The sequence below is a fragment of the Rhinatrema bivittatum genome, chromosome 5 (assembly GCF_901001135.1).
Source record: "Rhinatrema bivittatum chromosome 5, aRhiBiv1.1, whole genome shotgun sequence".
In the NCBI taxonomy this organism is placed as follows: Eukaryota; Metazoa; Chordata; class Amphibia; order Gymnophiona; family Rhinatrematidae; genus Rhinatrema; species Rhinatrema bivittatum.
This window is the reverse complement of record NC_042619.1, coordinates 268,153,114-268,167,584: the sequence shown is the minus strand read 5'-3', so window position 1 is coordinate 268,167,584 and position 14,471 is coordinate 268,153,114. Positions and strand designations below refer to the sequence as shown.

The 14,471-nt window shown below is 42.2% G+C and overlaps 1 protein-coding gene across 13 annotated transcripts in view; it reads left to right on the top strand.

The window, feature by feature from the left end:
- The window catches only part of TIA1 (TIA1 cytotoxic granule associated RNA binding protein), a 144,530-nt gene that overhangs the window by 8,997 nt on the left and 121,062 nt on the right, over window positions 1-14,471 (top strand). For all 13 annotated transcript variants that reach the window (XR_003857064.1, XR_003857062.1, XR_003857061.1 and 10 more), the window contains exon 2: window positions 13,991-14,087. Coding sequence is in view for 8 of the 13 variants with exons in the window: in XM_029604001.1 (XP_029459861.1) it covers window positions 13,991-14,087 (97 nt within the window). In the remaining 5 variants the exon portion in view is untranslated. The remainder of the gene's footprint in view (window positions 1-13,990; window positions 14,088-14,471) is intronic.

Below are 14,471 nucleotides of genomic sequence, written 5' to 3'. Positions count from 1 at the left end.
AAGTGGTTTCTCACTTCCATCTCAACCAAACCATCTTGCTACCATCGTCAGATGAGCATAAGGATTCGGAAGCATCTCACCGCCTGTGCCACCTCAACGTCGGCAGACTCCTAGTCTTTTACCTGGAAAGATCAGAATCCGTACGAAAGACAGACCATATATTCGTCCTTCACAGCAGTAAGAAGCAAGGGGAAGTGGCCTTGCGGGCAACCATAGCCCGCTGGATCAAGGCAGCCTACGTAGAAGCAGGCAAGCCTCCGCCTTTGCAAGTCAAGGTTCATTCCACTAGAGCCCAGGCAGAGTCCTGGGCGGAAACCAAGATGCTGTCACCCGCTGAGAGATGTTGGGCGGCGACATGGTCTTCCATCCACACCTTCTCCAGGTTCTACCACCTGGATGTTCAGGCTTGAGAGGACACAGCATTTGCAAGGGCAGTACTAAGTGGGCCTCGGGCAGCCTCCCACCCGGTTTGGGAGTAGCTTTTATACATCCCATTGGTCCTGAGTCCATCTGCTACACGCTAGGAAATGGAGAACTTACCTGATAATTTCGGTTTCCTTAGTGTAGACAGATGGACTCAGCATCCCACCCACGGCTGCCGTCTTTCATGGAATTCTCGGGCGACATCCCTGAGAGCGAGTTATTCACGGGTAAGCCAAGCTTTCCCTCCAATTAGGGCACCCATCCTACCGGGTGTCGATGTTTTTTGGTTGAGGGCACTGGCTGTCTCCAGCTATAACCAATTCAACCAGTTCAAGTTAATCAGGTTAACCAAGTTATAAAGTTAATCAAGTTATCCTAGTTATACAAGTTATTCAGCCACACATATGTCCACAATTGCTTTTCGAGGAGAATACTGAAGAGCTGCACTTCCTGCAGGGGTATATGTACTAGGGCTGACGTCAGATTGAAATCTGATCTGTCTCCAACCGCTATCAGGAGTACACTAAGGAAAACAAAATTATCAGGCGTAAGTAATTTCTCCAATTCAATAAACATATTCACTGTTAATGCGACTCCAACATTGTTCTATGCTTCAACAGCAAGAGGAAATGTGGGAAAAAAAGGATTTGCATTCACAAAAAAGCGGGGGAGTAGCTTGCTTGTTGCAGCGGTTACTACCCCAAACCAAATAAGACTGATACTTCACTTTCAATGCATATCCAGCATCGCTCTGTGCTTCAGTGGCAGGGGGAATAAAGAAAAAAGGATTTATATTCAGGCAACAACCAACAAGGACTGAATTACGTAGTCTGGGTAAACAAATAAGTATGGATGTAGCTTGCTTGTTACAGCGGTTACTACCCCTAACCAATTAAGCTAGACAATTCACTTCGATGCAGCTCCAGCACTGCTCTCTACATCAGTGGTGGGGGTGGAAGGAACCAAAAAGATACTAATAAGGGCCAAGAGTAACAGATAAGTATCAGAAAAAAAAAAGTGTGAAGGCTTGCTGGACAGACTGGATGGGCCGTTTGGTCTTCTGCCGTCATTTCCATGTTTCTATTTATTTTTTTGAATGCGGAGTGAATGAGTAATAGCCTCATTCATATGCATTTGCATGTGATGAGCGCTATCTCATTCACTCCGCGTTGGACGACGGTTAAATAGGCGCTAATCCCCCTATTGCATTTGTGGGTGGATTAGCGCATATTTAACCCGCTTCCAATTGCGGGTTAAACAGTGCGCTCGTGTGAGCGCATTGTATTGCATCGGCCCTATATTTAGGAGAAAGGATGATAGTTGTTGAAACGAGAAATTCAGCAGAGAGAAGCTCATATCTTGAACATATCTACTCAAATGAAAGCATATATCCTGCTTCCCAAATCTGTCCCATCCTATGTTTATCTTTCGCTTTCCATATTTTGAAGGCTGAAAGCAGTAAGCATGGTATAAAAAATGTATTATGAAATACCGTAAATTTTCGCTCCATAAGATGCCCTTCCCCCCCCCCCCCCCAAAAAAAACTGGGGGGAAAATGCCTGTGTCTTATGGAGCGAATATAAAAACAAACCAAAACCCCCCACCCTCCTGCCCCCCCCCTCCCCAAGTTTTGCCAATAGTCCCTGGTAATCCAGCAGGGGTGTGGGAGTGATCTCCTGCACTCGGTTTGTCGGCTGCCAGTGTTCAAAATGGCGCCGATAGCCTTTGCCCTTACTATGTCACAGGGGCTACCGGTGCCATTGGTCTGCCCCTGTCACATGGTAGGAGCAATGGGCGGCCCACTGGCAGCTGACGGCCCGGGTGCAGGAGAACACTCCCGCACCCCTGCTGGACCACCAGGGACTTTTGGCAAGTCTTGGGGGGGGGGGGGGTCAGGAGGATAGGGGATTGTAGTTAATTAACTTTAAAGGGTTAGGGGTTTTTGGGTTGGTTTTTTTTTTTTTATATTCTCTCCATAAGATGCATAGACATTGGGATGGGGATCTTTGTTTTGTGTTTTTTTTTCCCAACAAAGAGAACAGTAAACGTTTTCTGATCCGGGGAGTGGTCAGAAATGGCCCTCTTCAGACCCGAAAATGAAATGGGGACCAAAAAAAATCTTATGCCCTCCCCTAATTTGCTCCATAAGATGCACAGATGCCCAGGAACAGAGCCGGTTTATCACACCATTATTATTTTTTTTTTAAATTTTCCTGCTCTGAATCCTAGGTGCGTCTTATGGAGCGAAAAATATGGTAGGTGGGATGATAGAAAGTAGGCTCGGGGCCCAACCAGTTTAAGGCTCCATTGTTTCCACACATTTAAAGTGAGACGTGTTGTGGGGAGTAAATTTAAGCTCGTGCTCTGTTTTAGTTGGTTGCCACAGATAAGCATCTAAAGGCATAGTTGCGGCTCGTGTTTGCTCTATCGTAACCCATAGCTTTGGTTGACTAGTATTATGCCAATCGATTGCTTGTTGAAGCTAGGCTGTGGCATAGTACCACTTGATGTTAGGGACTCCAAGTCCCCCATTACACTTCAAGGCATACATTACACTCCTCCGAATCCTGAGAGGGTGCCGCTTCCATATAAAGCTAAAAATTGTTTTCTGCCAATTTTTAAGCAAGTTAGAAGACAGATAAATTGGCAATGTCTGAAAAGGGTAAAGGAAGCGAGGTGAAACATTCATTTTGATTAGGGCCACCTTACCCAACCAAGAGAGAGATAGACGCTTCAGTTTCTCCAAGTCTCGCCAAATATTCCGCACCAAAGGCGGATAGTTCATCTCATGTAGAACATCAGGGTATTGTCCCAAATAAACTAAGTATTTATTTAATTTTTTTGTTTGGCCCATCTGAATGGATGGTGAGACAGCAGAAAATATCAGATTTTTCCCAATTGACTTGAAAGCCAGATGCTTTACTGAAGGCTCCTAGTTGATTCTCAATCGCGGTTAGAGACAAGTGGGGATCACTGACAGTAAAAATGATAAGCATCTGATTTCCTACTAATTTAAGCATCTGATTTCCTACTAATATTCCCACAATACTTGGATCCAACCTGATTTTTAATGGCGAGAGGTTCTAGAAATAGGGCAAATAAAAGTGGGGTCAGTGGGTGCCTCTGCCAACTTGAAATAAATTAGTGCCCTTCATTCACTCATACGCACGCTACAGGATTTTCATATGGTTTATCATTCCATGATCAGCAACTGGGGTCTAATCCCATGCGTTTCAAAACTGCAAATAGGAAAGGCCAGTGGACAATGTCAAAAGCCTTTTCAGCATCGATAGAAAAAGGGCAGGGATATGCTCTTTGATTACCAACCACATGATGTTCACAAGCTTTCTAACATTATCTCCTGCTGTCTGCCCTGGGATAAAACCCACCTGATCTTGATGTATAATTTTGGCTATATGAGTGTTAAGCCTGGAGGCCAAGACTTTCGCTAATATTTTTAGATTAGCATTAATTAACGAGATGGGCTTATTGGACCCGCAAAGCATAGGGTACCTACCGGGCTTAGCAATCACAGTAATACCTGCATTGTTAGAATTTGGCAGCAGCGAGCCTCCATCCTGTAAGTAATTTATATATTTTTTGCAATGTCTCTACTAAGTAAGGAGCAAATTGTTTGTAAAATTTGGTTGTCACCCGCCTGGAGCCTTACCCACACGCAGTTCTTTGATAGCTGTTAGGATCTCAGTGGTAGAAATTTCTCTGTCATGGTCTTCCTTCATGCCAGGTGACAGGGAAGGAAGATCTAAATTTTAGAGATAATCCATTATGATACTAGATGGGATGCTAATATCTGAACTATAAAGCCCCTCATACAACTGTAGGAACCTACTACAAACTTCAGATGGATTAAATAAGAGTTTCCCCTGATCATCTTTGATTTTAAGCACCAAATTTTGGGACATGGTGTGTTTCTAAACGTCGAGCTGACAGCTTCCCAACCTTATTCCTGTGTTCAAAATATTCTTGCTTGGCCAGATTTTAAGGAATGGGTAAGCTTCTCTATCTCTTTTTAACTCCTCCCTTGCTTGAGATAACCTGGATAAAGTTCGAGCTGTACCCCCAGCTGCATGTCAAAGGGCCAAAGTGCGAATAGCTTGTCCGAGTTCTTCACATTTTTGTTCCTTCACTTTTTTTAATATGTGACGCTCTGGAGATGAGCAATCCTCTAGCATAAGCTTTAAAACTGTCCTACAAGACTACAGGGGAAGTCTCTCCATTATCATTGATAGCGAGGAAGGTATGAATTTCATTTTGAAATGATTCACAAAAGTCGCGATCTGAGAACAGCGACTCATTGAGTCTCTAAAATTTATGGCCTGGGTCCGAACTGGCAAAGGAAAGATTTACCCATATGGGAGCATAATCTGACCAGACAGTTGTCTCCTATATAAGCACTCATTACTTTTGTACTAAGGTTCTTATCTATTAAAAAAAGTCAATTCTCGAATAGTTATCACGTACATTTGAATAATATGTATAGGATCGCGACATTTGATAATGAAACCTCCAAATAAAATTAGGTTCCATTCTTCAGTAAAGGTATACCCTATGAGACGGAGACAGCGTCGCTATTCGAAATCTGGTATTCAATGATGGTACTTTCGCTATATTAAAATCCCTGCCAACAATCAAAATTCCCTACTTCACCTTGCAATAATACATGACTTAATGTTCGTAGGAAGGCTCCCTGGTCTTTATTGGGTGCATATAAATTAACCAAATTATATAGAGTCCCATTAACTAGAATTTGTAATACAAGATATCTGCCCATTGGATCTTTAATGATTTTTTTAGATGAAAGAGGAGGTTTTGAGAAAATACATGCAGACCCCAGTAAACTTGGAGCCTTTGTCACAGGGTGAAAAGTAAGCCTGTGGGAAACGCAAATGATGCAATAGACGCTCATATTGAGCTTTAAGGTGCGTCTCTTGCACAAACACTATCTTCTTGGTGCCATTCCAGTTCCCTGTATAGCATATGGCGTTTTATGGGGAGATCAAGCTTTTCGCATTCAAAGAGAGCAAACGAAAAGTAGCCATCACAGATACTTAAGGAATAATAATATTATAAAAATCAGGCTCTAAGGCTGCTGATATGCTCTCAGGAATTCATCCGCCTCCCACTCACTATATACTGTAACACCTCTGTAACGGCAGCCTAGATATATGTCTGGAGTGTAGAATCATATATCTACTTGGAGAAGAAGCATCTGGGATCTCCCTGCACCCCCCCCCCCCCCCCAAACCTACGAAACCCTTGGGCCTGTAATTACCTCCATGCAGACCACTTCCCACCATATCTTGCTATCTTGGGAGGAAGTTCTGCCACTCTTCGGAGGAGGATTCCCTCTCCACTCGGCTGTAAGTTACAAAATTCTGACCCCTAGAAAAAAGTCCTTACAGTATAGAAAAATGGAACTTATAAATATTCAAATACAACACGCCCCTCGCTAGTTCCAAAAACAAGAAGTGCATAGTTATGTTACTTGTGGTGATTTTAAGCGCAACTGGAGAAAAGAGCGAATGTTTAGTTTCAGCCAGTCAGATGAAGACATTGCTAGTGCTTGCGAAGAAAGACAGAACCTGACTTTCTATCAGAAGATGGGCTTCCAGGTTGACTGCGTAGCCTGTTATTGCCTTTTCCAACATTCTGCCAAGTCAGATGTGTACTTTTGAGGACTCTGGTTTTATCTTCTTGTGTGGAGCACGGATTTGGTGAGAGAGGTAACTATGGTGGGGCTGCTTGGCAATAGCGATCATAACATGATCAAATTTGAATTAATGATGGGAAGGGGAACAGTAAGTAAATCTACGGGTCTAATGCTAAACTTTCAAAAGGGAAACTTTGATAAAATGAGAAAAATTGTTAGAAAAAACTGAAAGGAGCAGCTACAAAAGGTAAAAAGTGTGCAAGAGGCATGGACATTGTTAAAAAATACCATCCTAGAAGCACAGTCCAGATGTACTCCACACATTAAGAAAGGTGGAAAGAAGGCAGAATGATTACTGGCATGGCTGAAAGGTGAGGTGAGAGAGACTATTTTGGCCAAAAGACATCCATTCAAAAATTGGAAGGATCCAACAGAAGAAAATAGGATAAAGCTTAACTGCTGGCAAGTTAAATCTAAGACATTAATAAGACAGGCTAAGAGAGAATTTGAAAAGAAGTTGGCCGTAGAGGCAAAAACTCACAGTAAAAACTTTTTAAAATATATCCGAAGCAGAAAGTCTGCGAGGGAGTCAATTGGACCGTTAGATGATCGAGGGGTTAAAGGGGCACTTAGAGAAGATAAGGCCATCGCAGAAAGATTAAATGATTTCTTTGCTTCGGTGTTTAATGAAGATGTTGGGGAGATACTCGTTTCAGAGAGCGTTTTTATGGGTAATGATTTAGATGAACTGAACCAAATCACGGTGAACCTTGAAGATGTGGCAGGCCTGATTGGCAAACTGAAGAGTAGTAAATCACCTGGACCGGATGGTATACACCCCAGGGTTCTGAAAGAACTCAAAAATGAAATTTCAGATCTATTAGTTAAAATTTGTAACCTATCATTAAAATCATCCATTGTACCTGAAGACTGGAGGGTGGCTTATTTATTTATTTATTTATTTCAGATTTTTATATACCGGCATTCGAGACAGCAGTCACATCGTGCTGGTTCACATAAAACAGGGGTGCATAGTAAACATAACTATAACAATGGTGTTGAAAAAGGCAGTTACATATAACAGGGTGATAAGAACTTGGCTGAGAAGGAAGAGAAAGGAAAGGTTATTAAATTCACACAGGTAAACGATAGAAGATAAGGATGACCATGGTGAATTTGGAGATTAGTTAACCATGGTATAGTTGGAGATTAGGGATGGCTTGGAGGTGTTCTATCAATTGGCGTCCGGGAAAGCTTGTGTGAATATCCAGGTCTTTAGTCTTTTTTTGAAAGTTGAGATGCATGGTTCTGTTCTGAGATTTGAGGGGATGGAGTTCCATAACGGTGGAATGGCTGTAGAGAAAAATGTAACCCCAATGTTTAAAAAGGGTTCCAGGGGTGATCTGGAAAACTACAGACCAGTTAGCCTGACTTCAAACCGGAGGACAGTAGGCTTAGAGTATGGGGTTAGGGACAGGATAGTAAAGGCTGACTGGTGGGAGAAGTAGGTGGGATTGAGACTGAATAGGATGAGTCTGCAGGAGAGTGTATGGGGGAAGGGAAGTATGTGGAGGAAAGTTGATGGGAGAGAATGAAAATGTTGGGGGAGGGGTAGACTGTTTTAGTTACACAAGGCAAGAGTGTGCCTGAGCAGCAGTCAACCACATTAAAGAACCCCTGCAGGCCAGCTGCATTATTGGCGGGGACCCTCCTTTCCCAGAGTGCCAGCAGCTTTTTCCAGCTATAATCTTTTTTTTTTTTGGCAGAGTGGCTTTTGCTCGAAAAATATGGACAATCACTGCATTAGGCTATATCAGAGAGGACACTTGAATGTGTCGTCTTTTCATCTTGAAACTGTCAAAACATAATTAAGGACCAGGAAGGGGGTAAATAAGGGTAGGAAAATGCTAAAAGGTAATACTAAACACTCCAAAGATATTTCCCCCTTGCTTTAATCTAGTGTCTCCCCAATTTTAGCTCCATACAATATTCTTTCATACAAAAAGATGGTTTCCATTTCTCTTTGGCAAAGAACTAAGCAGCCCTTTACTGTCTGAAATTAAAATTACTTAAACGAAGTCAATTGGCCTTATTCAATGATGAATTTCCTTTACAAAGAAACAAACTGTAAACCGATCCAATACTGCAATAGCGACCAAGAGATGAGAGAGACCGGTGAACACCAGGAAATCTTTATTCTGCACAAACCATCATAAAAAGCCCGACTCAGGCCAAATTTCGCTCAAATGAGCTGCTTCAGGGGCTTTTCAAACCATAATTGATGCCGGTGGTTTGAAAAACCCTTGAAGTAGCTCACTGAGCGAAATTCGGCCTGAGTCGGGCTTTTTATGATGGTTTGTGCAGAATAAAGATTTCCTGAATTTCCTTTACAGGCATACAGGCCAATCCAATAAATCTGTGTGGAAAATGGGCGCTCAGTGTTGAGCGCCCACTTTTCTAACACATGCCCAGCCACCTCTCCTGGGTGAACGATCGAATATTTAAATGACGGGTCACACTAAAAAGAAAGCGCTAAGGACAAATGTGTGCCCCTAGTGCCTCCTTGGCAGCGGGGTCCTAGGAGAGGTGGCTGTCAGTGGCGTAGGATATTGGACGTTCATTTTTAAGAGCGTCCGTTTTCCTAACCTAACCGCTGGAACAGGAATAGGAACCACCTTCTGCGCCCCCAAGGAATCAGGCCCAGCCACTCGGAGGGTCTTCAGGGTCTGAGATATCAAACCCAGCAACTCATCTCATCTGATAAGGGGAATGGAACAACTCCCCTCTGAGGAAAGATTAAAGAGGTTAGGACTTTTCAGCTTGGAGAAGAGAAGACTGAGGGGGGGATATGATAGAGGTGTTTAAAATCCTGAGAGGTCTAGAACGGGTAGATGTGAATCGGTTATGTACTCTTTCGGATAGTAGAAAGACTAGGGGGCAGTCCATGAAGTTAGCATGGGGCACATTTAAAACTAATCGGAGAAAGTTCTTTTTTACTCAACGCACAATTAAACTCTGGAATTTGTTGCCAGAGGATGTGGTTAGTGCAGTTAGTATAGCTGTGTTTAAAAAAGGATTGGATAAGTTCTTGGAGGAGAAGTCCATTACCTGCTATTAAGTTCACCTAGAGAAAAGCCACTGCCATTGGCAATGGTATCATGGAATAGATTTGGTTTTTGGGTACTTGCCAGGTTCTTGTGGCCTGGGTTGGCCACTGTTGGAGGCAGAATGCTGGGCTTGATGGACCCTTGGTCTGACCCAGTATGGCATTTTCTTATGTTTCTTATGTTAATTGCTCCCTCTTGTTGGTTCCAGAACCAATTGCTCCATAAAACTGTCATTTATTCCATCCAGGAACTTTCTCTAGTATGTCCTGATGTTACATTTACCCAGTCAATACTGGGATAATTAAAATCTCCCATTATTATTGCACTACCAATTTAATTAGCTTCCCTAATTTCTCTTAGCATTTCACTGTCCGTCTCACCAACTTGGTCAGGTGGATGGTAGTATACTCCCATCACTATACTTTTCCCCAACATACCAGGGATTTCTTTTTTTTATAATTCACAGTTTGTTTTTTTTCAAAAAGTATTCATAAATCATACTTTACAGAAAAGAGAAAAAACATAATGAAATAATACATCTTTTCAAATAATCACATAGGCAAATCCATATTTATGCTTTTCAATGAAGAAATATAAGAGGAGAAGAGGGCCTAGAATTTAAATGGGAGTATAACAACAACAACAGCTAATCAGAGGAATAACTGGCTTAACGATTATGGTAGTATTTTACTTTGATTACCATTGGTAGCCTGTCCTAAAACAGTAACAACATTCCTCGCATTCAAGAAAGATTTGTTTGTTTTACTGCTGTAAATGCAAACCCTTCCCTTTTACCTTGAATAAGACACCTACAAGGTATCTTAATACAAATGAGTAGCCTAAAGCTACTACTTGTGGTCTTAAATTAATAAATTCCTTTCTTCTTAATTGGGTGGGTCTGGGAAAGTCTTAACCAATTGGCCATAGAAATTTTCTGTTGAATTTTGGAAATAAGCCCTCATCACATTACTAATATCTCTTTTTACAACAAAGAATACCAAAAGTGTTCCCCTGTCCAGTATCTCTATCGCCGAACTCTCTATAAACTGTGTGAGGTTATCTAGTACTCCCAATTGATTCCCTTTGATTTTCCTATCAGTTTTAGTCAGGAAATAGGCTTTATTCACTATAGGCAACTTGGATTCTTCAAATTTCAAATTCTCAAGGAAAAACTTCTATATTGTGCTTTGGGTATCTTCCCCCAAGGCACGTGGAAAGTTTAAGAATCTCAAGTTCAGATGTCTAGTAAAATTTTCCAAAGATTCCAGTCTCTCAGACTGGGATCCAATATCTTTAATCAATTTAATATTGAACGACTGGACTTGTGCTGGTTTTTGCTCCACTTCGGACAGCCTTTTTCCAAGTTCTTTAAACTGACCATCCACCTTAAGATTCAAGGACTGCACATCAGCTTCAACTTTCTTGTGTTTGCTCTCAGAATCGTTAACAAACTGACCAATACTGGCCATCAGGTCCCATAATTGGTCCAAAGTCACTATAGCCGGTTTAGGGGGGATTTGAAACTCACCCCTTTCCTGATCCATCAATGACCCTGGGCTCCCCACCATCTGAACCTCCATTATCCTATTTCCTTCCTCAGTCGGGTCCACAGGAGACAAAGAAGGCAGGTCTTCCAGCCCTGTCGAAGCTGCTGCTCCCAGCAAGCTAGAAGAAAGTGTTGAGGGCAGCGCTTGTGCTCCATCTCGGCGTCCCCCTCCTGTCGGGTGGATGATGTAATCACTATGCGCTTCACGCTGGAGGTTCACCCGGGTCGCGGGCGTTGGGGGAGTTCGGTAATCCGGGGGACTGAGGGTGATATCCCCTTGCAGTGTTGGAGCTCCCTATCCAAGCACTGAAGCGGGGAGTTCATCCCCCGTTTTGACCACCATAGCAGTCGCAAAGTTGGTAATCCACTTTTGGACCTCAGGCACGGCAGGTTTGAGGGGGAAAAACCCGCACTTTGCCCTTTCTTTTTGCTGGCATCTCAAACGAAGTAAGAAAACAAACAGGAGCGGCTTTCCTCGCAGCTGCTCATGCCGCCATCTTGGCCCCATATGAGGGATTTCTACCCATAAAGATTTGTTTGTGCATTTATTCTCATGCAGGGTCTTTATACTGTTACTTTATGCCATCCTGGACATAAAGCACCACCCCGCCTCCCTGGTGCTCCTCTGTCATTGCGATATAATTTGTACCCCAGTATAGCACTGTCCCATTGGTTATCCTCATTCCACCATGTCTCTGAGATGCCAGTTAATTCTGTCAGTCACTGCTATACATTCTTATTCTCCCACCTTACTTTTTAGACTTCTGACATTAGCATACAAACATTTCAAAGTGTGTTTTCTGTTTGTATTTTCATTCTGCTTTCTAATTGATAGGGATAAATTGAAATCTTTTTTTTTTTTTTTTAAGCTTAGGTGAGTTTTTAATTACAGGCACTTGGATTACTTTTCTTATTAATGGAACCTCACTGTTGGGATTCCAGAATTCTAATGCGTTATTAGTATCCTTTGAATCTCTCCGAACCATGTGGTGTCGACATCATTGAAGTTTCTCACCTGGAAGGTCTTGGTTTTAGTAGTGGTCACATCAGCTCGGAGGATAATGAAATTCAGACTCTGGTACATTTTTCACTTTATCGCCAGTTCTTTCATGATATAGTTTTCACTCACTCGTACAGATCCAGTAAGAGCACATCAGATGCGGGCAATGGCGACATCTTTGGCACATTTAAACAATGTACCTATCACACAGGCCAATACAGTAAAATTGCGGGAGAGCGGGCGAGTGCACAGGCCACTCTCCTGTGCGCACGATTCAGTATTTTATTTTAATTAGGGCCGGCGGTAAAAAGAGGCGCTAGGGACACTAGCGCCTCCTTAGTGCCTCTTTTTTGATTGAAGTGGCGGCTGTCAGCGGGTTTGACAGCCAACGCTCAATTTTGCCAGCGTCTGTTCTCGAGCCTGCTGACAGCCATGGGTTCGGAAACCGGACGCCGGCAAAATTGAGCGAGCGTCCGATTTTCGACCCGCCAGCCGCGGGCCCATTTAACATTTTTTTTTTAAATTATTTTTTACTTTTTTAAACTTTCGGGACCTCCGACTTAATATCGCCATGATATTAAGTCGGAGGGTGCACAGAAAAACAGTTTTACTGCTTTTTTGTGCATTTTCCTGGTGCCGGCAGAAATTAATGCCTACCTTTGGGTAGGTGCTAATTTCTGAAAGCAAAATGTGCGGCTTGGCTGCACATTTTGCTTTCTGAATCGCGCAGGAATATCTAATAGGGCCATCAACATGCATTTGCATGTTGCGGGAGCTATTAGGTTTGGGGGAGGTTGGACATGCGTTTTGGACGTGCTATTACCCCTTACTGAATAAGGGGTAAAGCTAGCGCGTCCAAATGCCGGCTAACGCGCTCCGTTGGAACGCACTGTACTGTATCAGCCTAAAAGATATATGCAAAATGGCAACCTGGTCATCAATGCATACATTCTTGTCCCACTACTGCCTTGACATGGCAGTATCAGGGGACAATGCAGTTGGAACTGCAGTCCTGAAATATTCTGCATCATCCTAGTTAGTTTTCCATGGGGGAGCTCAGATTGCAAAATGTTCCAAAAACAAAAAGAAGCAACTAGAATTGATGCAAATGTAACTCAGTCTACAGCAGCCCTCAGTTTGTGACTTCCCATGGAGCATGGGAAATTGTCTGCTTATTGACAGAAAAAGCAAGTTTTGCTTATTGTAAAACTGTGTTTTCAGTAGATAGGATGAATTAGCCATGCAACATTTGCACTCTTTGCTGGAAACAACTTATACCAGGAATTCAGTTAGCTTTGTTATAGACTGAAGAGAGTTCTGGAATGGCTGTTCATGTGGGAAGTCCTGCACATACTCAGTACATCAAAAACTTCACTTACCTTGGGAGACAACATTGCAACGATGTCATTGCCCATTGAGCATGGCTAATTCATCTTGCTAGCTATGGAACATGCTGTTTTATGGTAAGCAAAACTTTGCTGGGGGTGTAGCAGGATTACCAACTTCAGAGAAATCTAGAAATATATTACTGGCACTATCTGTCACACCAGTACACCCTTGGAACTCTTCCCCAGCATTTCAAATCACTGAAAGAGCCATACATAATTCCCCGCCCCCCCCTCCGAAAAAAATAATCTCAGCACACAACTCGGAGGGGCTCTCTACATTCCCCCTCTTCCCCCAGCTCAGAAAACTGAGTCTTTGAGGAGCATCCCCACACTGCTGGCTGCCTTGTTGATTTGAAATATCCTATGTAGCCCTTCCCTTGAAAATTTTGGGGTCCCCTGACTTAAAGGGAGACAATTCTGTACTTTTCAGTTCTAGATATGGCAAGCTTGCTGGCAAAAGAGAAAAATCTAATGGATTTTTTTAAAATGGCATATTTAAATTTGGTGCATTCCTTTCACATGATTTGCCATAGTTTTAATTACTTATGATAAATTGAACATAATTTTCTAAATTTCTTTTGACCTTGAGCTAAAGCAGATAAATAATTTTGCAGTGAAGTGAGTTGCAGGTGGAAAGCTGATGAAAAGCTGTTTTCTGTAGATACAGTGTAACACTTATTTTTATTTATGCTGCATAGTTGTTAATATATGAAGTTTTAGTAGTTGAATTAACTATCCTAATGCTGAAAAATAATGGTCAGAACAGACTATGAAGAGTAATGAGGATTACTCAGTTAGGGCCAGAGGTATTTTAGAGGAGATCAATACTAAAATGTAATTTGGGTTTTTTTCTAGGTATGTAGGGAATCTTTCAAGAGATGTGACGGAAGCCCTAATTCTCCAACTCTTCAGCCAGATTGGACCATGTAAAAGCTGCAAAATGATCATGGATGTAAGGACTCTGTTGTTTGGATAACTGTTTTGTGATCTCTTACTTGTGTGTGATTTTCCTTTAAAGGCTGATTATTGCTGAATGTAGTAAATATGCAACAATTCTTATTTTCTATTGTAATTTCATGAGTTCAGTTCTTTGTGTATACTTGAAAGCATACAAGGGACACTGAAATGATTCAGGGCCATTTAAATTTTGAGGTATTAACATGTGAAGTGAAATGAAATGATAGTTCTACTATTATCACTTCTATACTGAAATTGGGTTACAGAAGTAGTGTACTTTATTCTTTGCTATTCACCCGCTCCCCATCCCCAAAGCCATCAACTTAACCATTTCATATTCAGGCTTTTGGAAGAGCTAGTAGGTTGTTGAATTGTCAAT